This window comes from Epinephelus moara, chromosome 3 (genome assembly GCF_006386435.1).
Source record: "Epinephelus moara isolate mb chromosome 3, YSFRI_EMoa_1.0, whole genome shotgun sequence".
NCBI lineage: Eukaryota > Metazoa > Chordata > Actinopteri > Perciformes > Serranidae > Epinephelus > Epinephelus moara.
In genome coordinates, this window is record NC_065508.1 from 4,870,454 (window position 1) to 4,896,874 (window position 26,421).

The window sequence follows — 26,421 nt, forward strand, 5'->3', positions numbered from 1 at the left end:
GACGGCAACGAGATGCGGTTCACAAGCGTACACTGTGACCTGTAAATTTTGGCTTGTAATTTAAGCTTTTCATCGACCTTCTCAACAATAAAATGATGAATATATCCCTCCAATGCGTAGTTTAGGCCCTTTTGGTTACTTCTCAATGACATCTGATCGTTATGTCTCCAAAAACCATCAATTACCTCCTGTGAAATGCCGTGTACTGTGACACCTGCCATAGCGGCGGTCACTGAATGCTGATAGTTTGTCCGAGTGAGTGGAGGGGGGCGTGGCTTAGCAATAGGTCAATTCATTAGATACTAATGCTTGGTCAGTGGCCCTGCGTGTCAGATACAGACACACAGAGGCACCATTTAGCAGCAGCATGAGACACGACAAGACACGCAACTGCCGTAGTGTAAGGAGCAAGAATGCCTGCGTAGGGTGTGTGAAAGGGGAGGTGGATTGGTTAAACTTATGCCAGACTTCACTTGGAGATCGCTGTGTGTGTGAAACCAAAACTCAGTTGAGTTATTTTATTAACATAGTGTGCTAGTATGTGTTGTGACATATGTGACATTTCTCATGTGATATTACATTTTCAGCCAAACCATGATTTTTTTCTATTTTTTTTTATTATATCAGTTGCTTCTGTTGCCCAATCTTATTGAAGCAAACCTACAAAAACCCCTTTTTTTTCTTCCTTTTTTTTCACCGATGTTCTAACTTTATTTTGAAAAGACACTGTATGCATCCACAACTGATGCTGGGGAATTACCTTAAGTGTCATAGTTTGATGTGTAGAGCCACTGATCAAGCATCGGTATTAGACGAGTTGGGAATGAGAAGGTGTTGTGAAGTGCAGGGCAGAAATGCACAAAATCCACATTAAAATTTTCCACATGGCAACTATGCACAATGTGTCCACTACAAATTATCCACATGTTCCCTGTTCCATTTTTGTCAAAAAAAGAGAAAGTTTTCCTTTAAATATTTCTTGTGTCCACTACACACAACCAGAGGAAGGTCTCAGAAGCTAATGTTAACCAATACACTACCAACAAACCGGACCCCAAAGTTGATTCTAATGCTGATGTTAGCCGTTGTAGCTAGCCCTGTTCTGTAACCAACATGTAACATTTGCAAGTGCATATCAGCTACACTATCTTTAACATACCTCAGCTGAAGCAGAAACAAACCAGAAACCAAACATTGGTCAAAAAATGTATTTCCGCCGGTGAGATTGAAGTCTGTCTGAATCCCCCCCCCCCCAATTTCCGTGCACATTTTACGTCAAGAATCCATGCTTGGTGTGAAACAGCTTTAACAGCTCTGTAGAGCAACAGTTCTGTGAGAGACGCAGGCTAGTCATTGGGTTCATTTTACACTCTTATCTCCTGCAGTTTTTTATACTTATCCACCAAGTTGCCTTGCTGCACAAAGCATCTTCCTCTATAGTAAACCAATAAAGGAGAACTGATGAGTGACAGCTGAGCAAAAAAAAAGAAGAAGTATAGTTTGCTTGTCTTTTCTTATGGCTGCATTACATTCCTGTCTGTTGGCCTTGCTGTGGGTGTAGACATGAATCTTTGGCTCTTCTGCAGTGGATTTTTCCCTGCATGATTTTTGAACTTCAGTGCAAAAAGGCGGCTCTGGAAAGACCTTGTAGATCTGCGAGTTCTGGTGGACTAACACCAAAACTTATTTAAAAGAATATGAAATACCACTGCAGCTGTGCTTTAGACTGTTAAAACTGTGATACACCAGTGCTTATATTGCACTTTTTTTGCATGGATTTATTGCACTGTACTTGTACTTCATCGACATTAGTTTTGTTTCCACTGTAGCCTGAAGAGAAGTGGTATTTCCTTTAGCTGCGCACCAGTATGTTGCAGAATGACAGTAAATTCAAACTGAACTTAAATGAATTGAATGAAAATGAATGGAGGGGAAGAAATGGATGTTCCACTAGAATGCTGGGTTAATGTGGTGTCCAGTTTCATTTCCTGCATATTAGTGTTGAGTGATTAAGACAGCTTTTCTGGGAGTCACAGTCCCCTTGTTGTTTGTTCTCTGCAAAGTCCCCTACATCTGCTGGCACAGTTGCATCCTTTCAGTAGAACACACACAGATGGACTCTCGCATCATGTCAGGTCTTGGTGTGACACACTGAGAAGAAATATGAAGCAAAAAGAGAAGAGAGGGACGAAACTGTTAGTAATTATACCAGCATTTCACTTAAGGAAAAAAATAACCAGATTTAACAGAAACAGAAAATGATGATACTTCTGTTGCTTCAATCTACTCTGGTGTTTTATCTTGCAGATCCACATTGATCCTAAAGAAATCACTGTGATTCTCTCCATCCTTTGTTTCATAGTGGTATTGGTGCCTACTTCTGTTCATTAACCTCCTCATACAAATCATTCAGAATCGACCACATCATTAACACCATTAATCAGAATAATTAAACGCTAATTATTCTTAAAAGAGCTACTGAACAATCAAGATGCTGATTTCCCACAACTAATTATACTTAAATAGCTGTGGCATTATTAAAGCTTTGTGTTTCAAATGCCTGTTCTGGTGCCTTAAATCTAGCCAATCTGTCTGTCAAACCACTCACTGCCTCTCAAACTTTCATCACACGTACACATATGAATGACATGTGCTCATTAGCTTGTATACTGTAGTTTGTTTTCTCATTGCTGAGTCCAGTTTTATTAGAGTTTCAAAGAGACACTGATATCAGGGGAGGGGAGATTCATTTTAGCCACAGTTACACCACACAAGCTAACCAATATACAGTATGTTAAAATGTATATATTTTAAAATTTGGCTAATATACTTAAACATTAAAGGGATAGTGCACCCAAAAATGAAAATTCAGCCATTATCTAGTCACTTATATGCCGATGGAGGCTCAGGTAAAGTTTTAGAATCCTCACAACACTTCCGGAGATCCAAGGGGAGAGGGAGTAGCAACACAACTCCACCTAATGGAGGCTGATGGCGCCCCAGATTCAAACGTCCAAAAACACATAACTGAAACCACAAAATATCTCCATACTGCTCGTCCGTAGTGATCCAAGTGTCCTGAAGCCCCGACATAAAAAGTTGTTTGGAAAAATGTCATTTGAACACTGTTTTTAGCCTCATTGAAGCCTGTAGCTCTAACTGCCTCTCTGAGCACCGTGCTCATGTGCGCGCTTGTCTGCGAGACCAGCAAAAGCACGTGAACATACATGAACGCTGTGCCCATGTCTCACAGTCTTGCGGGCAAGCTACAGGCTACAATGAGGCTAAAAACAGATTTCAAATGACGTTTTTCCAAACAACTTTTTATGTCGGGGCTTCAGGACACTTGGATCACTACGGACGAGCAGTATGGAGATATTTTGTGGTTTCAATTATGTGTTTTTGGACGTTTGAATCTGGGGCGCCGTCAGCCTCCATTAGGTGGAGTTGTGTTGCTACCTCCTCTCCCCTTGGATCTCTGCAAGTGTTGTGAGGACTCTAAAACTTCACCAGGGCCTCCATCGGCATATGGGTAAGTAGATAATGGCTGAATTTTCATTTTTGGGTGCACTATCCCTTTAAGTTCCAGTACTTTCGAATGGTGCTGTGGTATAGTCATTGCAGCCTCTAGAGCAGTGGTTCCCAACTGGTCCAGCCCCGGGGTCCAGATGTCTCCTTCGTCATTGGTTCAAGGTCCACACAGTTTAATAGATAAAGCATCATACTTGTTTTTGGCCACATCGTTGAGGTAGTTTGCTGTCTCTGTCAAGTAGCTGTCAATTAGTCACTCAATCTACAGCAGGAAATGGCACTTCAAAATAAAAGCTCTGTGCTGGAAATCCACTGTACTTAAAAGTAAAGGGTGTTTTTTACAAACTTGACATATTTGCAAGTCACTTCTGTTTGAACCCACAACCCACTTTTGGACCACGACCCACCAGTTGGGAACCACTGCTCTAGAGGACACAAGCCAAGATTTAGACATTAGCTGCTCCTTAAATTCATACCAGGGCCCGTACACATTCCCCCTTTTTTTTGTCCTCATATGTATTGTTGTCAATGTAGATGGGCATGCTCAAAGGGTGCCGTAGCATTGTTCCGACCTCTCATTAGTCCGATGTTGTTCCGATATGTGATTATACTAGGCTATACTGTATTTGTGTACCATAGAGGATCAGCAACGCAACAAAAGTAGGCTACTGGTCGAGATATAAGTGTCATAGAGAGGAGAGAGTGAAACACCATAACCTCCTGTTATTAACTCTGGGGTCTGGGTTGTGTGGGGAGCTCTCCACGGTGCTGAACGGCTCCCGGCGGGCGTATTCCTGCCTTGATGGTGCACTGCAACCAGCTCTGGGTCAGCTGGGAAAAGCTTGAGGCGAAGCAGGCTCACAGCTTATGTGTTTGCCACTTTCTTTTTCATTTTAACCCACACCATGATCTTTTCCTATCAGTCTATGAAAAACATAAAGGAGAAGTTGACCATTTTAGTGCAGGGCATTTTAGGACTAATAAAATCTTAAAAAACAATGCCCGGGAGAAGATTAGCCTCAGACTTGGGATTTATCGTAGATAAGCTATGAAACAGTGCTGGTCATGGTCGCTTAGCAACATCAGGCTGGCACAGAGTAGGCACAACCCAACCTTCATTTTCCAGGCGGTAAAAGAAGCGGCATGTGTCTAGGCCGTAAATGTGTTTTGAGTACAGTGTGAAAAAATGTGTTGTCAAAGTGTTTCTAAGTTCTAAGTTTCACCCCAACAATGCAATGCACAAACCAAGTCCAGAATAAATCTAAATAATTCATATTTGAAAATCTTTTTGCCCTCTGTAAAAAGTTTGATTATCTATGATGTTCTAGAGTCACAATTTGACTGAAATCTGACAGCACAAGTGTTGATTTATTGTATATTAACTACAAACAGTATACTGTTAAGATTAGTATGTGTTGTATACAATTGAAATACAGTATGGAATATTGATGCAAGGTTTTATCCATGTTTTACACAGTATCTACCACCTTTGCTGACTCTGACACGTCAAGCAGACTGGAGGCAGCTGCTGTGGGCACACTCACACGAGCACACACTCCCATTGCACCCACAGTGATTTGTTCGACCGTACCGTGGTATCAGCTAACAGCCTGGCTAATAGTGTTCCATGCAGTCAGACGTGTCTTTGTATGAAAAACATTTCACTAATTGCATCCTCCCGTGGAGCTAATTGATTTATCATTGTGCTGTGATCCCGTAATATCTTGAGTCACTGAAAGTCATTTCTAAAGCGGAGAGAATTTCATAAATGGCTGCTTTTGCATTTTAATGCTGTAGAGAATAATAGCTTGTGGTGATAAGGGTGTGTGTGTGTGTGTGTGTGTGTGTGTGTGTGTGTAATGGCAATAAAACTGAATTGAAATTGTATACCAATCTGGGTGTCATACAAATAAAGAAAAAACCCTGAGTTTTTGTTTTCCTTTTTCTATACCCTCAGCTGTCAACAACACTTTGGAACAAAAAAATAGTAATCAAAAAAAAAGATGTGCAAATTTTGGCTGAGATCCAGGAGGAAAGTGAAACTGATAGAAAGTCTGTTACGCTACTGTTTCTTTCTTCTGTGTGTTTGTTAAAAAAAGAAAAGAGCTGTATCTTGTATTCAGGTATTTCATTGCAGCAATTCAAATTATATGGATTCTTATGGATCATATTGATATTACAGTGAACACAAATATAACTACAACATATCCAACTTGCTTTTAAAGTTAAAATAAGAGATCTTAGACTTTTTCTATGCACATAAAATACTTGTTTTTCGATTTGTGCACAAATTTGTGAAATCTGTGTTACTGAGCACGTCTCCTTTTCCAAGATAATCCATCCACCTGACAGGTGTGGCATACAGTATCAAGATGCTGATTAAATAACATCATTAATACACAGGTGTACCTTAGGGTGGTCACAATGAAAGGCGACTCTAAAACGTGCAGTTTTATCACACAATACAAAGCCATAAGTTTTGAGGGAGTGTGCCATTGTCATGCTGACCACAGGAATGTCCAATGTCTCCAATGCTGTTTCTGTGAATTTGACAGTACATCCAACCAGCCTTTCTTTAGTGCCAACCACAAACCACGTGGTTGGCACAACCAAAGAACTCCTGCACAGATTATCAGAAACTATCTCAGGGAAGCTCATCTGCATGCTCCTCATCCTCAGCAGAGTCTTGACCTATCTTCAGTTTGTTGTCATACCTGTCTTGAACGGACAAATGCTCACCTTCAGTGATGTCAGGCACTTTGGAGAAGTGTTCTCTTCACAAATGAATCCCATGTGAATGAAAAGATGTGAATCTGTTGCCTTAGTGATGATGTGAAATCATAGTTCAGAGTGCCTAAAACATTTCTTTTCTCAAGATAAACCAGCACATTTTAGAGTAACCCTTTATTGTAATTAGCTCAAAGTATAGTTGTGTTTAATGAGCATGTTGATGTGCCACACCAACACACAAAATTTGAGATGAAAAAAATGTCATTTATATTTTTCTGCTTTTTATATTGAAGACAGACATGACTTTTTCCTTTTCCTCTTTTACCACTACTTGAAATCCGATTGTATTTCACGGAAACACTTCTGTTTTCAAGGACATATCTCAAAAAAAGGGTGAGAACTCTTATGAAAGCAAAATATCCTTTATTGTCATGACAACAGTGATTGAGTTAATCATGTTTCCATGAATGGATCTCGTTGCTCTTTTGGAGGAAGCTTTTATTTCTCATATAATGAGATGAAGAGCTCCTGAGTGATCCGGCAAAAGACATGACGGAAGTCTTAATGGTTTGTACTTTCTCTGTGTGCTCTTGCAGGGTTTGAACCAGATGAGGAAGGTCGCTCAGGTGGGACTGGATGGCGTGCGGCGGGTAGACTGGCACGACTACGAAGCGATGAGGAGAGATGCTGCTCGCTCAGGTAGGTCCAGACTCTGTGCTGATGCTGCTGTTTTGTTTTGGGCATATTTGCTGAGAACATCTGCTCTGTTTCAGCACAAGACCACACACACACACACACACACACACACACACACTGTAGCACTCTAGTTCAACTCTTTTTTTTTTTTTTTGCTTCTCTTAATTCTTTCCAAGTGGATTTTTCTCTCTCAGCAGCAAAGTGAATCAATGCTGCGAGTACAGTTCCGAGTTCATAATTAAACACAGTTAATCTTCTACAATAAGCATTGATTCGCCCTCGGGCCTTGAGTGGGAAACATACCTTTGTCTTTTTATTACAAATGTAACAGATTTAACTGGACTTCTAGTATAAGGTGGTACTTAAGTAACAAATGAGCTGGATTTGTGAGAGACTACCAGGTGGACTGAGACTCTAAGAGATAGACTTTGAGGAAAAACACAATAGTTTGGGGTTTATGTACTTTAAGTGCCATGAAGAGGAGCACGTTGAGATAAATTCTGTTACACATTAACATGTTATCAGAGCACTAATAACACAGTGTGCAGCTTAAATGAATTTACCCTCATTTCTGGTTCAGTTCAGCAGCTATGATATCAAGTGTTGTTCATAATTCTAGCAGGGATGTGTTTTGAATGCTACAGTTTTGATTTGCTGATCTTTCTTTATATCAATGCTGAGGCTAATGGGGGTTGTATTTAGAGACATTCGCCACGCCAAAATTGAGGGAAATAAAACACGATGTCTCAGAAACAAAGCTGCAACCATAACGTGAAATGACAGAACTGTTGAATTATCCAGGAGACTCCTGTGTTTCTGTGTTGGAAAACATTGAGGCTATCATTAAGTGAAACATTTGAAACGGGAATACAGAGTGGGGGAAAAATGCTTCAGAACCAGCTGCACCTCCCACACAATGCCTGCGCCGTTGGATGTCAATCAAACTGGGACTTTGAAATGCGACTGCCAGCGAAACTTCTCAAAGAGACACCAACATGTCTTTCTAAAGATTTAATACTTAGAATTATTTTCCAAGGTCTTTCTGGAGCCATCTCAATACTACCTACAATTTATCACACCTTCTACCTTTTCCGTTGTGTATTATCATTGAAGGACAAGTGCCCGTGTATAGGGCATTCAAAAACAACCATTTATTAGCATGTATACTGACTGTTTTTAGTCACTTTTCTAGTGTAAACACGCATGTCATCCTCAAAACCTGCAGAGTAAATATCTAGTATGACTTTAGCACACAGCTTGTGTTTGAATGTTCCAGCATCAAGGAGGGAGTCACGTTGAGAGAGTTTAAATGGCTTAGCTGCCGAGAGAGAGAAGGAGGCACTGAAAGCGAGACCAAGTGTGTATGTCTCAATGTTCAAACCTATCTGGAGCACTTCACATGCCACCAGCTAAGCACACAAGTGTGTAATGTGCATTGCTCGGTAAAAGCACAAGTGAGACACCTGAATATCAATTTTCTGAAGAAAATCACTAATAAACTGCATCTCAAAGAAGAATATTATAAGGTAATTTTTAAAAGTTTTCTCAGGGTTCAGATTTGCCTGGGAGGACTAGAAAGCATTATTTAGGTGATCTATGTAACAAGTTTATTATGCGGGGGGGAAGCACAATGTTAAGTAGAGGAGTTTATCTCTGAAATGAGCCATTAAAGTGAGGAGTTATTTTCCACAGTTATTACCTTCAGGAATGTAGACAGATCATTTCTGCCTAATGGAACAAGGCAGCTCACTTTAATTTGATGCTCTCCTCTGACTATAGATCAGCCTCCATGCATGCGTCTTTGTGTGTTTGTGTGGAGTGCATTGATGAGTGGCTAATGAAACATGCAGCACAGTGTAATTTGATGCACTTCTGAAATGAGCTCAGATTTCATAATGTTTGTGTGGGGAGGGTTTTTGGAGAGCGATTAGGTGCAATGCTTTGGTGTACGTGTCTTATATATAAGCTAAGTGATATACCAAATAGTGTTTCTAGAATGTATGTACCTTAGATATATATTGATTGTCTCAGAGCTGAATTGATTAGTTGATTAATGAATTACTCAATAGACTGTAAACTTATTGGTATATACTTTGTTTAAGTCTTGAATCTGAATATGTGTTGATTTTAGTATTCTTTAACGATACTAAACTGAATATCTTTGGGTTTTGGACTGGAAAAAACAAGCAACTTGTTGAACTTCTGATAACGGAAGCATTTTTTACATTAAGAAAAAAAAAATTATTATTATTTTTTTTTGAAATTTCATAGATCTGACTGAGCAACGCTTAATCAGGAAAAAAATCAGCAGGTTAATCAATCTTGAGAATAATTGCCTTAGGTTGTAAGGGTGGAGGTTTGCATATGGACTGTAGGCAAGTTTCCCTGCCAGTATTTTGGGAGGACAGAAATGTCTCCACCAGTATTTGAGCAAACATGTTCACATAATACTCATCTTAACAGCTCTGTGCATGAAAATACGGGACAAATGGTGTCTTGTATTGATTCAGTAAGGGACAGTGCATTATATTTTCTCAATAGGCTACAGGAAGATCCTGTATTATACCTGATGAGCAGTGATTCCAATTAGGTTTGGTATTCCACCTCTGATGTAGAGCAGCGCACAGAGACTTAAACTTTGTCTCATCCAGATTGTCCCAAACCGGATTCTGTGTCTGTCAGATGATATGAAGGGACCTGTCAACAGAGCAATTATGTAATGCACAGCGGCCTATAGGGCAGGCAGATTTTTTTTTCTTAAAATATTTCAACTTTATTCTCATTATTAAATTAGGATTTATTATATTGATACGATACAATAGAATAACTTTTTCCTCGACTTCTCAGAGAACACATGCATGTGGGATGTGTTGTGAATGTGCAGAAAGTTGTGACATCAGAACTATTAAAGTCCAGGGGGTTTATAAATGAATAAAACTTTGTTTCTCACTGATGTGAATAGATACGATATGTACTTTTAAGTGGTTACTTACCCAAACAAGAGACACAAAGGAGGATGTGAAAGTAAACTATGCCAACATGTTTACTGATTTAACAGGGATGACATTAAATAAGCACTTGACTTATATGAGAGTAAATAATTAAAAGCAATACAGAATACCTGAGAGCCCTACTGCATTAAATTCCCTTATTGCCTGTTTTTATGTTTTAAATTGTCCCATATCACCTTAATTTTGTGCTTTCCTTTACATAAATAAAGACATTTCCACTATATATTGGTGCATTAACATCACCAGAATGCAGGGAATGAAGTGTCCTGGTGAAGGACCCCAGCCCCCCACTTAAAATGTGTCTCTACTAATGTTGAAATGAAACATATACCCTTGCATTGTAGCTAGTTTGTTGAGGTTTCTCTTTTAAAAGCAATATTGTGTCTCAAGAGACTTCCTGTTTATATAAAGGATAAAATAATTAGGAGTTTTAGCATGCTTAAATATCCTGTAAAACAAATAGATTTTAATCTTAGAGTAATGGAATTGAAGACAAACTTTTTTTGTATTCATACTCTCAATCCAACCTTTGTTCATATTGTATTTCACTCTGTTGTCTTTATATGTCACAGGTGATGTATCATAAATATTATTATAGAATATCGTATATAATGTATAATATATAATAATATAATATCCTGTTTCATCTGGTTTCTTACAAACAGAAATCCTCAACTCATTTACACAATTAGAGCCTGATATAGTCATCTTAAAAAGTTGAAATGTTAGCAGACAGTTGCATATTGAAACATCACAGCAGACACAGAGCAATATTAGCATTCATACAAAGCTGTGTTTGACTTGAAATGCATGTGTGTGGGATGCATACAGATGGGTACTTTAGAGTAGGTTTTTTCACCAACCTGTGCATGTGTTTTTGATACAGGTAACAGTGAACAGGGGAAGCCGTTCCCTCTGACAGAATCCGACCGGGTCGACCAGGCCTACAGGGAGAACGGCTTCAACATTTACATAAGTGACCGGATCTCCCTCAACCGCTCCCTGCCTGACATCCGCCATGCAAAGTGAGTGATGTTTGTGTTGGTGTGTGTGTGTGTGTATATATGCATTTGTGCCTCCAGGTAAATTAATGAACATGCTGCTTAAACAAAGTCAGAAACTTGCTATGCACAATCAAAAATGCATGCACGTTGAATGCATTGGCTTGTTGGTGAAATGCACAGATGAGGAATATTTAATGAATATAAATAAACGCCAAGTCCAAAAACAGCCCGGCAATTAATGCCATCATAACCACAATTGTGGGTATGATTAAACCTGATTTGGTGTGATATAGATGTGTTGTGTAAGATTGCTTGATATAGTGCGTCAAAAAAAAAAAAAAAAAAGTGGCAGTATTGTGAAAGTCCCTGACATCCACCTGTGTATTCATCCTCACGGGAATAGCAGGTCGTGGAGAGCATGTATAGTGCAGTATTTGTCAAGGATTACTGCTGGAGCTCTGCTGCATCAGGAAATATATATATATATATATATATATATATTTATTTATGTTTTCTTTTTCTTTTTTTTTTTTAAAGTTTTAGAATTTAGAAGCCATGACCTCTGCAGACTCCTGTGAACTGTGCGCTCCCTTTCAATCCCAGATTGGCATTGTGGAAAGCCTTTAATCACACTTTTTCTTTTGCCTGACGAGGACTAACATCTGACTTTTGACCCTTGTGTTTCTTTCATGTGGAAAACAGCTTTGAACGCTTCCTGTCTGTCAATTTCCCCAGGAGGACTGATTCTTGTTTTTTATCAGTGTTTATAATAGCAGACCTCCTCTGACCTTACACGTCTCTTGCAGTGATTCGTCTGTGCTGACAGGTACTTTAGAAAAAGTGCAACACCTAAAATCAACCTCGCATAGCTAGTTTCTGTACAAGCCTGCGCTTTAGTTCTCATGCTGACTGATGTAGGTGCATGAGCAAAATGTGAATCCTGGGTTTCGGACAGACGTGGTAGGCAGCTTAAGCTTCTTATTAAATCCACTCATGCCCATTTTCAACACTCGTGCATGCAGATGTCAGAGCATGTCTGATGTCTTTTCGCTCAGTCAAGTCTTTCTAGGCATGTCCAAGACAAATCTTCGTAAGAGGATTGCAAGTCAAGATCCAAGTCTTTCAGGTCTATAAATGCTGATCAAAACAATGACACAGCATTTTGATATTTCCTGATTAAAGCTGCTATTAATGTTATTTTTACCTAACTGAGACCACATCAGTTCTATACAATAAGTAAATATTAAAGGTGTGTAGCCTTGGATGGATTATGAGACAATGGGCCCCTGAGCGCAGACATGCAGACGGCCCCACCACCTCTCCTCAACTGATACAGAACACAGATTTTATAGTTGTTTAGCCTCTTTTTATTGTCATTTTATGTATTTTTGTAGTCGTTATACATCTCTCTGTGGTTTTATGTCTGTTTGTAGTGTTTTTGTGGGTTGTTTTGCCCATTTTCATAGTTGCTCTGCATCTCTTTGTAGTCATTTTGAGTCTCTTTGTAGTTGCTTTCCTCTCTTTGTAGTCATTTTGAGTCTCTTTGTAGTTGCTTTCCTCTCTTTGTAGTCATTTTGTGCCTCTTTGTGCTTGTTTTGCCGCTTTTTGTAGTCATTGTTAGTCTCTGTGTAGTTGCTTTGTGTCTCTTTGTTGTCATTTTGTGCCTCTTTGTGGTTCTTTTGCCCATTTTCACAGTCATCGTGAGTCTCTTTCTTTCTTTTCGCAGCTGTTCTGCATCTCTTTGTAGTCATTTAATGTTTATTTGGGTTTATTTTGAGACTTTTCTTGGTCAATATGTGTTAATTTGAGTGAAATGTTGTTGCAGATGAAAGCTAAAGGGGCCCCTGACACTTAAGGCCCCTGGGCCTCTGGCTGGTAGGCTCATTCAGTAATCCATCCATGTGTGCAGCAATACAAGACCTGTCTGGAGAAATGTTAAAAAAAAAAGACTTGCATATATTTCTATATCAAGCCTTCAGGTAGACGAGTCTCAACTAAATCAAGTCATCACCCATTATCTGTACCTTCATCAAGTGTTTACTTGACAACTGCTATAATCTGCTCTTGCTTTAAAGCGGTTGTAATTGAATTATTAGCATGTAAATGGTGTTAAGGGCTGATGTAGCCCCCAGTGGCTGCCAGACACTTGTCACCCTCCTGTGACCAATCAAATGAACACACCTGCACCCCCCCCCTTAAACTTCCTTCACCCAGTCTGCCCTGTAGGCAGCGTCTGCCTCTTGGTGATTGGCATGTTGTCGGTGCCTCAGAGGCAGACAGTTCCAGACCTGCGACTGACACATTCGATTTCTGCACGCTGACAAGATTTTAATTGAAGCACACACACACACAAGCACGCACACACACGCACACACGCACGCACGCACGCACGCACACACACACACACACACACACACACACACACACACACACACACACCTCCATCCCCTGTGGAATTGGACAGGGTTTGTTAAGAGTCACCAGCCGACTGCCTGCCTATCACTCCTCCTGCATGTCTCCTAGCATTAATATTGGAATGAATAACACGCGGGCTGATGTTCAACACGGACATTGATCGACTGACACAGTTCGCTACACACTTTCTCTCTCTCCATCAGCGGGGGGCCGTAACTCTCTTCCCATGATTAGCTCCTAAGCAAGGGCTCCCACCGCCTGCTGTGTGATCATGTACTAGGTGATCGCTGTTACCTGTCATCGGAGCACTTGTTCACAGCTACAGCAACTGATATGAGCTGTATGTGCTGTAAATAATAATACTGAAGCTGTCTCTGATGCAGGAGGGACACGTGAGTGGCTTCACTGCAGATGATGCTGCACTGAGCTCCATTCAGGGTCCAAATAAAACCGGTGGAATTCTTGTTTTATCATGATCAATTTTGTTTCTATGGGTCTTGTCTGTCAGGAGTGAAGATAAAAGTAGTGTGATGATGCTATGGTACCTTAACGTCCATGTAGGAAGGACAAAAGTCATGTCAGATCAGAAACACTTCTATGAATTAGTGATATGTTATGGTGTTGAAAGGCTCCAACAATGTTAGTTTAACAATGCTGTCTTGATCAGAAAACACGTATATGGGTTGTTTTTAAAGACAGTGCCAAACAATGTATTTTGACATTTGGTATGGAAGACTTGAAGCAGTTTCTTCTCATATTTTTTTACATAACTGCCTTAGTTTTGTAAATTCTGGAAGAAGAATCATAATCACAGTCCAACAGGGAGCTTATGAGGTTATATCCATTACTTAGCAATTTTATTTTGTTTTATTTTATTTTATTTTATTTTAAATTTATTTTATTTTATTTTATTTTATTTTTGTCACTGTCAGGGCACCCAACAACACATGTTGCTCCGAGAGATTTCTTTTTTGAGAGATTATTTTACACCTCACCATTCACTTTTAGCTCTAGCTATATCTCTTCACTGACAAAACAACATTGTTTTCTTAAAGAATGTGATCATCTGTGGGGTTTTTTAGCATTCTATATTATTTTTCTGCAACACACCAGGAGACAATTTGGTGTCAAAACCAAAAATTGATATGTACGTACTGTATATATGAAATATAATGGGTTCTTTGAAAATGTTTTCTCCTTGTTTTCTTCTCTCTCTCTGAGTGGTGAGCAAATACCATTTTACCATTTTCACAGTGTAGCAAATGATAGAAAATGGATTGAACAGTGGTTTCAGAGAAGATTGCACGTGGATTTCAGTGAGCTGAGTAGAAATGCTGTCTTCAGCCTGCTCAGGCACATACATTTGAGCACTAAATCCATATGTCACCTCAGTGACCTGAGATCTGCTGAGGAGGCGAGTGTGTAACCAGAACAAAGGTTGCTGGATGAGGGATGTGATTGAGATGCTTTGTTCCTTCCCTCAATGAGGTGGATGCAGGCGTGCGGGAACATACTTTCGCTGAAGGGATGCTGCACTGTATAAATACATTACTGCATTACTATGTATGTACAAGAGCTTACACAGTGGCTACAGGAAAAATCCTCAGATGTACTTACATTAGTGGTTCCATCAGCTGTTAGTCAGAAGCATGTGCATCCCTTCACTTCACTCACTATTTCTCTATGGACTGCATGTGTCAATATTTGTAATATTGCATTTTGAATGGAGCCAGACATCTTGTTGTCCCGTTGCCACTCATTTCCATGGGGCAAATCATATGTCCACTTGTCATCTGCTCCATCAATGATGTAAGCGACCATAAAACTCCATCCCAGTGGCTATATGCCCTCACACTGTAAGTCCCTTGCATCCAAGGAATTTTATGGATCTAAAAAGCAGCTTCAAAACTATCCTTTTTTTAACTGTTTCTGACTGTTGATTAACTCCAACTATCAAAAATCTCTTTCCCAGTTTAGCCGACCCATGACCTGACCCCGACACTTGCACTGTGACCTAATGTGATGTTGTTGTCACGTCAGATCGCAGGGGTTAATTGAATTTGCATATTTGTATAGTCGTTTTTTTCATATATTTTCTTAGAGACACTTTATCATATGCAGTTCAAAATTTAAAATACATGTTCAGCCCGATAGTTATAGTAAAATTGCCAACTATTTACAGACTGTGTTGTTCAGCCCCTTGTCAATAGGGGGTGCTGCAGCACACCCAGCATCCACCTTCCCACACCTGCAGGTAGATGGAGAAAAACATGGACAGTTGAAAAATGACGAGTAATATTTATTTTTGCCTGTTTGCAGCTGTAAACAGAAGCTGTATGCAGAGAAGCTGCCCAACACCAGCATCATCATCCCGTTCCATAACGAGGGCTGGTCGTCGCTGCTGAGGACGGTCCACAGCGTGCTCAACCGCTCCCCTCCACAGCTCATCGCAGAGGTCATCCTGGTCGACGACTTCAGCGACAAAGGTACAGAGGACACACACTCACACACTGTGCCAGAAAAACAGTGTCTGATTTGTGACGTTTCCATCAGTGACTTCTGTTCACAACACAGTGCACTTTCTCATTATATTCAATCAGATAAATAAAATTCACCATGCAATTCTAAAACCTTGTAGCATCAAGAGGCAGGTAAACATACTGACTGAAGAATAATAGTATCTTACTGAATGGACCTGAGTCACAGAAGCCTCCATGTGTAGCAGTGGCTTGTTTGTTTAGTGTCTATAGTCAGTGTTTTCTGGGAAGGGAGGAACTTATTTGTATTCCTGACGGTGCTGACAGGTGAGCATGTTCTCCATCCATCTGGGGACTGGGAGTTAAAATTTCAAGGGATTGCGAGGAAGAGTTTTCCAGCCAAATAGCAGAAAAGTAAAGTTACTGATCAGACCAAAGACACAATAACTACCTAGCCAGGGGGCGAAGAATTCAGGGTTCCCAACCTCCTTTGAAGCCTCATACACTTCTGAAAGAAAAACTACTCGTCCAAGAGGGTTTTAAAAAATTCTCAGTCTGTCTCTGACCTCCTCACACTCAGCCTCACAAATCCACCTAAATTATGTAAGCTCTGGTTCTGAGATATTAGCATGGGAACATTCACAAAGAAGAGACTAAACCCGGCCGCTGGAAACCAGACTAATCAGCGGACTATTGGGAATTTCTTAGATGATAACTCGACATGCTGGATCTCTCTTTCTGCCACCAGAGATCAGGTTTAGGAAAGGGTCAGTCACAGTGATAAAACATACTGTCAGCTGTTGATGAAGCCTGTCTTAATGAAATGCATAGTGAGCCTTGCAAGACTACAAGCACCATGTGGACTGGTTTTGTGGAGAGACCTCACACTTTCATCTGAGAATGGCACTTTATGTGAGACATTTCAGCTCTAAAGCTCAAACCAGAAAACAGAACAAGTAGAATAATTCCAGCATTTTCCATCGACTCTAAGCAGCAGAGAAATGTGCCAAAAGTTGGGTGAGCATTCCTGTGAAAGCCCAGAGTTCGTGCTAAATGATGTCTGACCTAAAGTACCTTTAAGCTGCCCATCCTTCTCTCACCCAAGCAAAGAGAAGACACTCTGTGGCTTGGCCTACTCTGATTTTATATATATATTTATATATATATATATATATATATATATATATCTACACACATTGTATCTGCTTTATGCTACATTGTGTACTGGCTTGATAGGTTCAGATGAATGCCAGCTATCTGCGCAGTTGTCGAACCACCATCTGTCTTACCAATAGCCACTAATTAGCAAACCGTTTGGTGTGAATTACTCCTCATGAATCATGTTCATTGAATGAGTCTTCAAAAGAAACAAACTTTATCTCAATATTTGGATTTGATTAAAATTCAAGAGCTGTTTATTTGCCATTTACTCAACTACAACTACAAGTGCATGTGTGTGTGTTTCGTACCTGCTCAGTTCCAACTACCCCAACAAACTTTTCGTGCAGTCTCTGACTGGGAGGGTTGGCATGTATTGCTCTAAGAAAGTATATGGATATAATAAAGATATGATAAAAATATTTAGTATATACATATATATAAGCATATAAAGTCATTTAGTAATACACAAATTTGCAAAGTATTTGCAAAGTTACTTTGATTTGGTTAAGGAAAAGAAATATGCTGACGATGTACCTTAAAATAACTCAGAGTTCACTTGTGCTGTGTCTCAAATCGCGTACTTCTGTACTTACACTTAATATATTTGAGTGCATAAGTGCGTTCACACTGAGAAGTATGGAAAAATGCAGTGCACTATGAGTACCAGGATGGTGCACTCAAAACGGTCAAGAAGCTGAGTGTGGAACTATGGACACTTCTCGCTCTCAATGGTCACCATCTTGGTTACGTAGCAGAAGGGGAGGGACCACTTTTCAAACTGGAAATAGCGGCCGAAGACTGTGCGACTGTGAACGTTGCTGCATTGTACAAATACATGTGTTTTTTGCACTATGTGCACTATGTTTACTATGTTCATTGGGTTAATTTAGCAGTCTGTAATGATTTGGTACCGCGAATGATAATGCGAATGCTAATGCTAGTTTGCTAACTAGCTAATGCACAACAGCCGTGTTTGGTTTGAGACATTCTCAGAACCCATTGGCTGTATTTGGCGTCTGACTTCCGGCAGACGACGATACAGCCTCTGGGGGCAGACCCCGATTTTTTGGCATTCCGGTTTGAGGAGGCGAATTTCCGTTTCCGACTTCCGTTCATATATAAGTAAATATGCTGAACCATTGTGATGGATTCAGAGTTTGCAGTGACGCCAATTATGTTCCGCCTCATTAGTTCACCGCACGGACCGTTTAACCTGGCAACAACTGCAGCCGGCTCAAATGTAATTGGTCAGTATCACGCAGACTACAAACAGCCTACAACCGGAAACCAGGGCTCTTCTGCTCTTCTTCCAGAGGCAAGATCTCCGGGGTTTGCCTACAGACTCTACATTCACTGAATGTCGACTAGGTTTGAGACAACACTACCCTGTCGAAATTTGCGCACTATGCCAATGAATACATAGTGCACATAGTATTCTATATAGAAGTGAACTAACGAAAGTATGTGATTTGAGACCTACCATTGGTTTCACATGGTTGCGAACACCAGTCTCCTGGTGGAAAGTCCTATGTTGTATGACCCATCTGCCACCACCAAGCTGCCTCCTCACGTGGTCTTTATACTACTTCCTTCTTTACTTCTGTCAATGCAATGGTCACATGATCACAGCCTTCCTGATTACATGAATTATACACATATTACTGGCTCATGATTACATGAGTTGTATATAATCAATTCAATCAATTAATTTTATTTATAAGCCCAATATCACACATCCCTCTGTCCTTTGGACCCTCGCAGCGGAATTATACCACAATATATGAATTGTGATGTACTGCTTTTCATAGTCATACGTACAAACAGTGTGTAAGAAACACCTGAAATTTGTTACCATTGAGGCGGGTGTGTTTTCGCTACACGGTGTGAAGACACACACAAAGTCTCAAATTCAGATTCAAACCTTTCTGTTACGACCTGGGTTGGGAAAATGAATGTAAAATGCTTATTTCTCTGAGCTTTTTAAGTGGCAGTGCACCTGTGGCAGCAATGTGTACATCTTAATGAATGAAGAGTCGACCTGGATGCTCACAAGCTGCAGAAAATAACAAGCTGGATGGATGTGAGATGTACATCAAGTGTGCAGTCAGATATTTTCTGGTGAATAAATGCTCAGGGAAAAAAGTCTGTGTTTACTTGGAGGGAGTGAAGACATCTGTAGCACATGTTCGGCAGAATGTCTCCTGGTAGCTGAGGACTGCAGTAATTGGTCATTTAATGACAGCTGCATAATTTCTACTGGAATTATGAAAATTTAACCACATCTTACAAAGGAAAAATACTTCACTACTGCAGTGTGTACCGCCCTGGTCCACTCTGTTCAGCATGTGTGGGTTTGCTTTTGTTTGTGTATCTCTGGCTCCTCAGCAGCTCTTTGCAGTAATCATCTCCTCTCCATTGTTGCATAGCGTTATGTCTGTGTGTGTGTGTGTGTGTGTGTGTGTGTGTGTGTGTGTGCGTGCGCACCTGTCTGAGTGTTATTTTCTCTTTCACTCTCCCTTCACTAGCCCTCTTAAGAAAGTGTTTAATTCCTTGTTAATTAGTGCTCTCTGTCACGGTCCCTCGTTGAAGGATGTGTTTACCTCTCGTCTCCACGGTAATGAGATGTTCCACTGCCTCAGACTCATTTAGAGGTTAACACCCATCAGAGCTCAGAGACCAAACCCTCCCACTACTGCTGCAGTGGAGTATAACAAAAAATGGTGAAAGTAGTGCTACAGAAATATGGTATTTATTTAGTTATTTATTTATTTTGAGGGAATGGGATCACAGCTCCCTTTTTCCAGGTCCTCCTAAGGCAAATACCCACAGGAAGGAAATCAATAGGTCACATCATGAACACATCAATTTTACCTTACAAGTGATTGTTCAGCACTTTTAATCAAAATGAATGAAGCTTTATATAAAAATTCAGACAGAGAAAATTGCAAACCTTTTCCTACAACATCCCTTTCCCTCTCCCCTCACACGTCCCTGTGGGTGGGAGGCAAAGAACAGCTCAGTTGTGTGAAAATAGCCTGAAACCATGGATGGGTCTGGGCCCTCTGTCTTCAGGATGGATGGGAAAACATTACACAGCTGCGGGGAAGGGATTTAACCTCTGCAGGCCGTCTGCTCTAACACTCCCTCTCACTGCCACTGTCCTTTGATAAGAAATGAGTCGGGCTGTAATTAAGGCTTTGGAGACACGAGGACAAAGTGAACTTCAATCAGTTCTGGTCTCTGGTTGAGCGGCTGGTGTTACAATGTCGGAGAGAATAATCCTGGAGAGTTTCTGTGCAGAATCCCACAAATCAATGCTCAGCATTGAACCCTTGCATAATAAATTAGGGAGCATGTGCATTACAGTGGGGGAGAGGAAAACGTGATTGATTATAAAATGTGGTTTATACTTCCAGTGTGGTGCTTAATTTCTAGTTCACACATTAATTTACCAAGCTGAGGAATAACTTTCTGTAAGATTGTGGGAAAGAAGAGAAAAATGTGTGCCTGTGTGTTTCACTGTGTACTTAGAATTCAGCCCCTAAAGCTTTTTTTTTGTTTGTTTTTTTGGCAAAGTTAAATGAGTGTAGGCTTCAGCAAAAAATAAAATAAAATAAAATAAAACAATATTAAATTAAATTGAATTGAATTGAATTGAATTGAATTGAATTGAAATAATAATCAAAATGGATCTTAGTCAATACACTTCATTTCTTAACAACAGCAAAAAAAAATCCCTGAAATAAGCAATCTGTTTGTAAGCCGGACTTTTTACAGTAACTACATGCAACAGCATGTTGACTTGTGTGACCTGGAAAGAGGAGTGCATGCACAAACTGAAAAGCCCTGCACAACTATGGTGCACCTACACAGGTGATTTAACTTATCCTGGCTGATTAGCCCTCACCTCAGGCGTTCGGGTGCATTCAGACTGTTTGATTGACATCTTCCTGACTTTCTTGTCAGCTTTTTGGCACCACTTCCAATACAAATTACATCTTTGTCATTCAGAATTAATTCAAGGAATCTGGTGACCTCACATACATCCCAGAATAGTTTCACCCACTTTTATTCAGAGCAGCATAAAAAATAAATAAATAAAAAACACCCGTGGGGTTGTGCAGTGCATTTAAGGCAGCACAGCAGGAACCACTAAAACAATCATTTAAACACAACAACATACCCACAGGGAGAGAGAATTAGATCCACAACACATAGCCCAGTTTAATGTCAATAAAACCTTACAGATGTTTTATTTTGTTCCAGCTCTAATTTATACAGACACAGTAGCTCTTACAAAATAAAGGCAAGTCTATTTCTTTTAAACTAAATTAATCAACTATAACAGTGTAGATATTTGGTGGTCTTTTTTTTTATCTCAATACCTTTTTACAGCAATGTTTGTGAATTTATAAAAAAAAAAAAACTGTTGTATTTCTGTTATTGTGTGTTGTTGTTTATAGGCTCTCAGGCCTTTTCTGACCCACACTTGCAAGCTAAATGTTATAAATCCTCATGAAGTCACCACAAGGATCCTCACATTCTATCTGGCAAACTGTCTAATCAGTCCTTTGCCGAAAAAAAACAGGCAAGGTGGACATGTTCTAAAAGGAGGAGCCAGTCTGTCTATTGAAATAAGTTTTTTCTCTTCACATGACTGAACCACAGGTCAGCATCGATCCTTAAATTACCAACTGAACATTCATGCTTTGGCAACCTATCGAGCGGGGGATGAAAGATATTGTATGAGGAGTTTCACGATGTGTTCATGGACCTGCAAACACCTCCAAATTTAAAGAGGTGACACAGAATGATACAAAGGGAAGGACACACAAAGGCTACACACTCAAACACTTGATGAGAGCCTTGCCGACCCCTGACCTAAGATATCCATTTGCACCAACTATATTGGCGTAGCTTGGTGTGAAGGTGGTTGAATAACGCTCCAAACTTAAGCTACATTTTGGCGAGGGAACAAATGGCATGGCAATTTTTAAAAGGGGTTCCTTGAACTCTCACCTCAAGATATCTGAATGAAAATGAGTTCTATGGGTACCCACGAGTCTGTCCTTGAGAGGGCTTGTTCCCACTAAATGTTTTGTTCCTTACAATCAATTTACTCTGTGAAATTGAAGCTGTATACCAGTATAGTCTATTCATATCAGATTATTAGTAACATTAACTGTAAATTAGGTAACCAAAGGATATCAGTATGTGATTCCTCAACTCTCATATTTACATAGTGTTCAACTAGCCTATACACTATACACCAACAGCACAAAAGAATTCAGGTATGGTTTTTGGTTTCTGATGTGCCCCATGTTTGAGTAATCAGACAAAATTAAAACCAAAAAAAAAAAAGTGTCAGAAATGAAAGGATCTCCAGATCTTGGTCATGATCTAGTATTTCACTACCTAGTAAACTAGCTAACAACACAGCTAATGTTGTTCTAGCTTGGTCTCTTTAGTGAGAGTTGAAATAAAAGATGATTGTTCTTTAGCAGCTCGTGATCTAATTCTCATTCACAAAACGGAATCAATCTATGCGAGTCATTAACGTCCCGGCCCACCCTGACAAAGGTACTTCTCTTTTCATAATACACACTCACAGATGGAAAGAAACCTTCCCAATCAGTTCTGCTGACGCTGAGTTACCTCGCTCTGCTTAACAGCATTCACAGAGCCCACAGTCATACTAATGCCCTGTTATATTTATAACTTCATTATGCACCAGAACTGCTTGTAGCAGTTATCCTGGAGCAAATTAACTCATGATGAGGCAGTTTTTTTTAACATTGTGAAGTTTGCCTGTAAGGTGAGTAATCTTACACATGTTGTAATTATAGAAGTGACCTCGAGTTTTATTAATGTGGTTGTTAAAGAATCCCTCCAGTGTTGCTGAGAGTGAGCACAGTTTTCCATATCAACCCCTCTCTGTCCCTTATCAACCAGCAGTGGAGCTTTGATGCTGTTTAAACAAGCTAAAATGAAACAGCTGTTCTCTTCAAACTCGATTATGTCACTCATCCTTCATTCACATCTTTGAAGATTTAAATCTAAACTTCGGAGATATGTTGTGATAGCATCCAGTTAATCAAGTGCTAGTCTCTATTCAGTGAATGTAGAGTCTGTAGGCAAACCCCGGAGATCTTGCCTCCGGAAGAAGAGCGGAAGAGCCCTGGTTTCCGGTTGTAGGCTGTTTGTAGTCCGCGTGATATTGACCAATCACGTTTGAGCCGGCTGCAGTTGTTGCCAGGTTAAACGGTCCGTGCGGTGAACTAACGAGGCGGAACATAATTGGCGTCACTGCAAACTCTGAATCCATCGCAATGGTTCAGCATATTTACTTATATATAAGTAAGCAACATAACCTAACAAAATAAACAAACTAATTTCCAATGATTTACCTCACTAACTAAGATAGACAAGAGAAAACAAGATCAATATAAACAGCAGTCCACCCCTACAAACCTCTGGAGCACATCTGCCACCATATTGGCTCTTTATAGTGGGTGCATTAGGAGCACAGTCCAGCACAAACTGGACTGCTTGTGAATTTGGAGCGCCGTTGGAATGTCCGGTTCGGTTATTCAGAGCACCACACTCTGAGTGGCAGAGCGCCGCGCAGAGTAAATGTGTGATTTATAGCCATTCATTAACAGTCTGTTTCTTCAAACAACAGTCTCATTTTGGTATAGAGAATCAGATTGGAATTGCAAACACCCATAGTTGATTAGCATAAGGAAGGAGCAAATCATCTGTAAGTACTGGTAGCCAGTCGACCATTCATCCCTGTGGGCTGTTACACATCTATTTACACATTCGCAGCATACATTAATAGATGCATTCAGAGTCAATGGTGGCTTTTCTGACATTATTCAGTTTTCATCTTCTTGTTAATGCTGAAAGGTGTCAGCAATATTGCATAGCCATACTGATGCTGCTGTTGGGAAAGCTTTTCATCTTTTATTCAAGCTTGGCCACCCTCCTCCCATGGCTCAGTAAGTTCCACCAGAGAGTTTTTATTATCTACTGAGGATCATAAACCTTTATCAGATCATGGAGAGATGTGGATCATTTCTGCAAAACTGCATCCTCCCCACACTGACTCTCTCACTGCATCTGAACAAATTTGTCAATTTTTTGCCCCAACTGCTTTAACAGTGCGGCAACAAGACCACATTTTTTAGGAAAGCTCACCAACAGCAGGTGAATTCTTTAATGCACATATTTACATTGCTGGCTCAAAACATGAAAAGAGTATGATGTACTAAAACAGTGTTGGTGTAGTCAGTCAGCAGTCTGCCAACATTCTCCTACAGATTTCTAAAGACTAAAACCAAACGTCCAAGCGGCTCTTAGGAGACATGTAAAAACTCCATGTTTAGACGCCGCCTGTTTCACAGCGAGCCACAGATGACAAATGTTTTTTGTCAGGTAGCAGTGATTTTAGAGAGATATCATAGCAACGAGAGCCCCAGAGGTGTGGTGGGAAAACTGCCTGTGAGAGTAACCTCTTGTGCTTTCATTCATCAAACCACAATCTGTCTGTTCACACCTGTGGCTTTTTTTAGGGGGGTTAGCCACCAAGGACACAGTTTCTCCAAGTTTCACAGTTTCCCCCAGGCAATAGTGCAGTCTTGTGTGGTGACACTGCTAATTTTCCTTAAAACTCATATATTTCAAGTGCATTTATTTCGCCTGGTGTTTTATTTACTTATTTACAGGGATAACACACTTTAATCAACATTTCCGTGTTAGCCAGCAGGCTAATTTTCAATGCAGTCTTTTGGCAAGATGTTTTGAAACCAGTGAGGTGATGTTAGCATTGGTGCTCTTCACTTCAGATGGTTGCTAATTGTGTACGATTTGAGTTATGCACTTTATAACTGGATTTACCTCTACTTTTCTAAATTAATAAACCAGCTTACCAAAGGGAGTGTGAGAGAAACCATCCATCCATCTCAAGGCAATTGAATCGAACGCAACTGGACTTGGTTTTATCTTAGAAGACGTTTCACCTCTTATCCAAGAGGCTTCATCAGTTCATGCTTGTCTGACTAGGCTGGTACTAGTCTGACAAACTAGTTTGTCAGACTAGTTCCAGCCTAGTAGTAGTAGCCTAGTAGTAGTAGTAGTCAGACAAGCAACGTCTTCTAAGACAAAACCAAGTCCAGTTGCGTTCGATTCAATTGCCTTGAGATAACTATGACCTGGATGAATGAGAATATCCACAGGCATCCATCCATCCATTTTCAACTGCTTATCCAAAGCCAGGTCATAGGGGCAGCAGGCTGAGCTAAGTATTCCAGATGCCTTTCTCTCCAGCAACGCTTTCCAGCTCCTCCTGAGGGATCCTAAGGAGTTCCCAGACCAGACAAGGTCTATAATCCTTCCAGCGTGTTCTGGGCCTAATCCGGAGTCTCTTACCAGTGGGAAGTATCCAGAACACCTTTAACAGGAGGTGCCTAGGAGGCATCCTGATCAGATGCCCGTACCACCTAAACTGACCCCTTTCAACATGAAGGAGCAGCGGCTCTACTACGAGCTCCCTCCTTATGTCCGAGCTTATTACCCTATCTCTTAGGCAGAGCCCAGACACCCTTTGGAGGAAACTCATTTCGTCTGCTTGTATCAGCGACCTCATTCTTTCAGTCATTACTCATAGCTCATGACCATAGGTGAGGGTTGGGAGGTAGATGGAGCAGTAAATTCAAAGCTTTACCTTCTGGCCTAGCTCTGTCTTCACCACGATGATCCAGTGCAGCGCCCACATCATTGCAGATGCTGCTTCAACCCACTGATCTATCTCAAGCTCCATTCTACCCTCACTCATGAACAAGACAAGAGATACTTGAACTCCCTCATTTGGGGCAGTAACTCATTCCCAACCCGGAGGGTGCAATCCTCAGTTTGCCGGCAGAGAACCATGGCCTCAAACTTGGAGGTGCTGACTCTCATCCAGACCACTTCACATTCAAAAGAAACCCAATTTTACAATAGTTTGGAATGAAACCTATGCCCTACCAACACGTTCTCACTCCTAACTTGTCAAATACAGCAACTTGGTCAGTGGCCATATGCTTCAAACCATAACACTCTAGGTACCCCTCTACTGTCAGCTTTGACTGTGTCAGTTTGGGGTTTGTTTTTGGGCACCAAAACTACCTGGTTTAGTTTAGGAAAGGATCATGGTTTGGGTTTAAATGACACTGACTTTTGGTTTCACATGGGCTTACATTGGAGTTAGTTGAAAGCCCAGTGTGTCTCATACAGATGCTAAAGGGTGCCTTGTGCGTTCGTTTCAGACACCAAGGGGTAGGGCATTAACGACTTTGATTTTTTTCAGGTCGACTTATCTGTCAATAAAGTCGAGTCGAGTCGACAAGTCATTTG

The 26,421-nt window shown here is 40.4% G+C and overlaps 1 protein-coding gene across 1 annotated transcript in view; it reads left to right on the forward strand.

Moving 5' to 3' along the window:
* Positions 1-26,421, forward strand: part of LOC126387854 (polypeptide N-acetylgalactosaminyltransferase 10-like) — an 88,683-nt gene that overhangs the window by 15,266 nt on the left and 46,996 nt on the right. Inside the window, exons 2-4 of the mRNA XM_050040579.1 lie at positions 6,858-6,960; positions 10,855-10,993; positions 15,707-15,873. Coding sequence (XP_049896536.1) covers positions 6,858-6,960; positions 10,855-10,993; positions 15,707-15,873 — 409 coding nt within the window. The remainder of the gene's footprint in view (positions 1-6,857; positions 6,961-10,854; positions 10,994-15,706; positions 15,874-26,421) is intronic.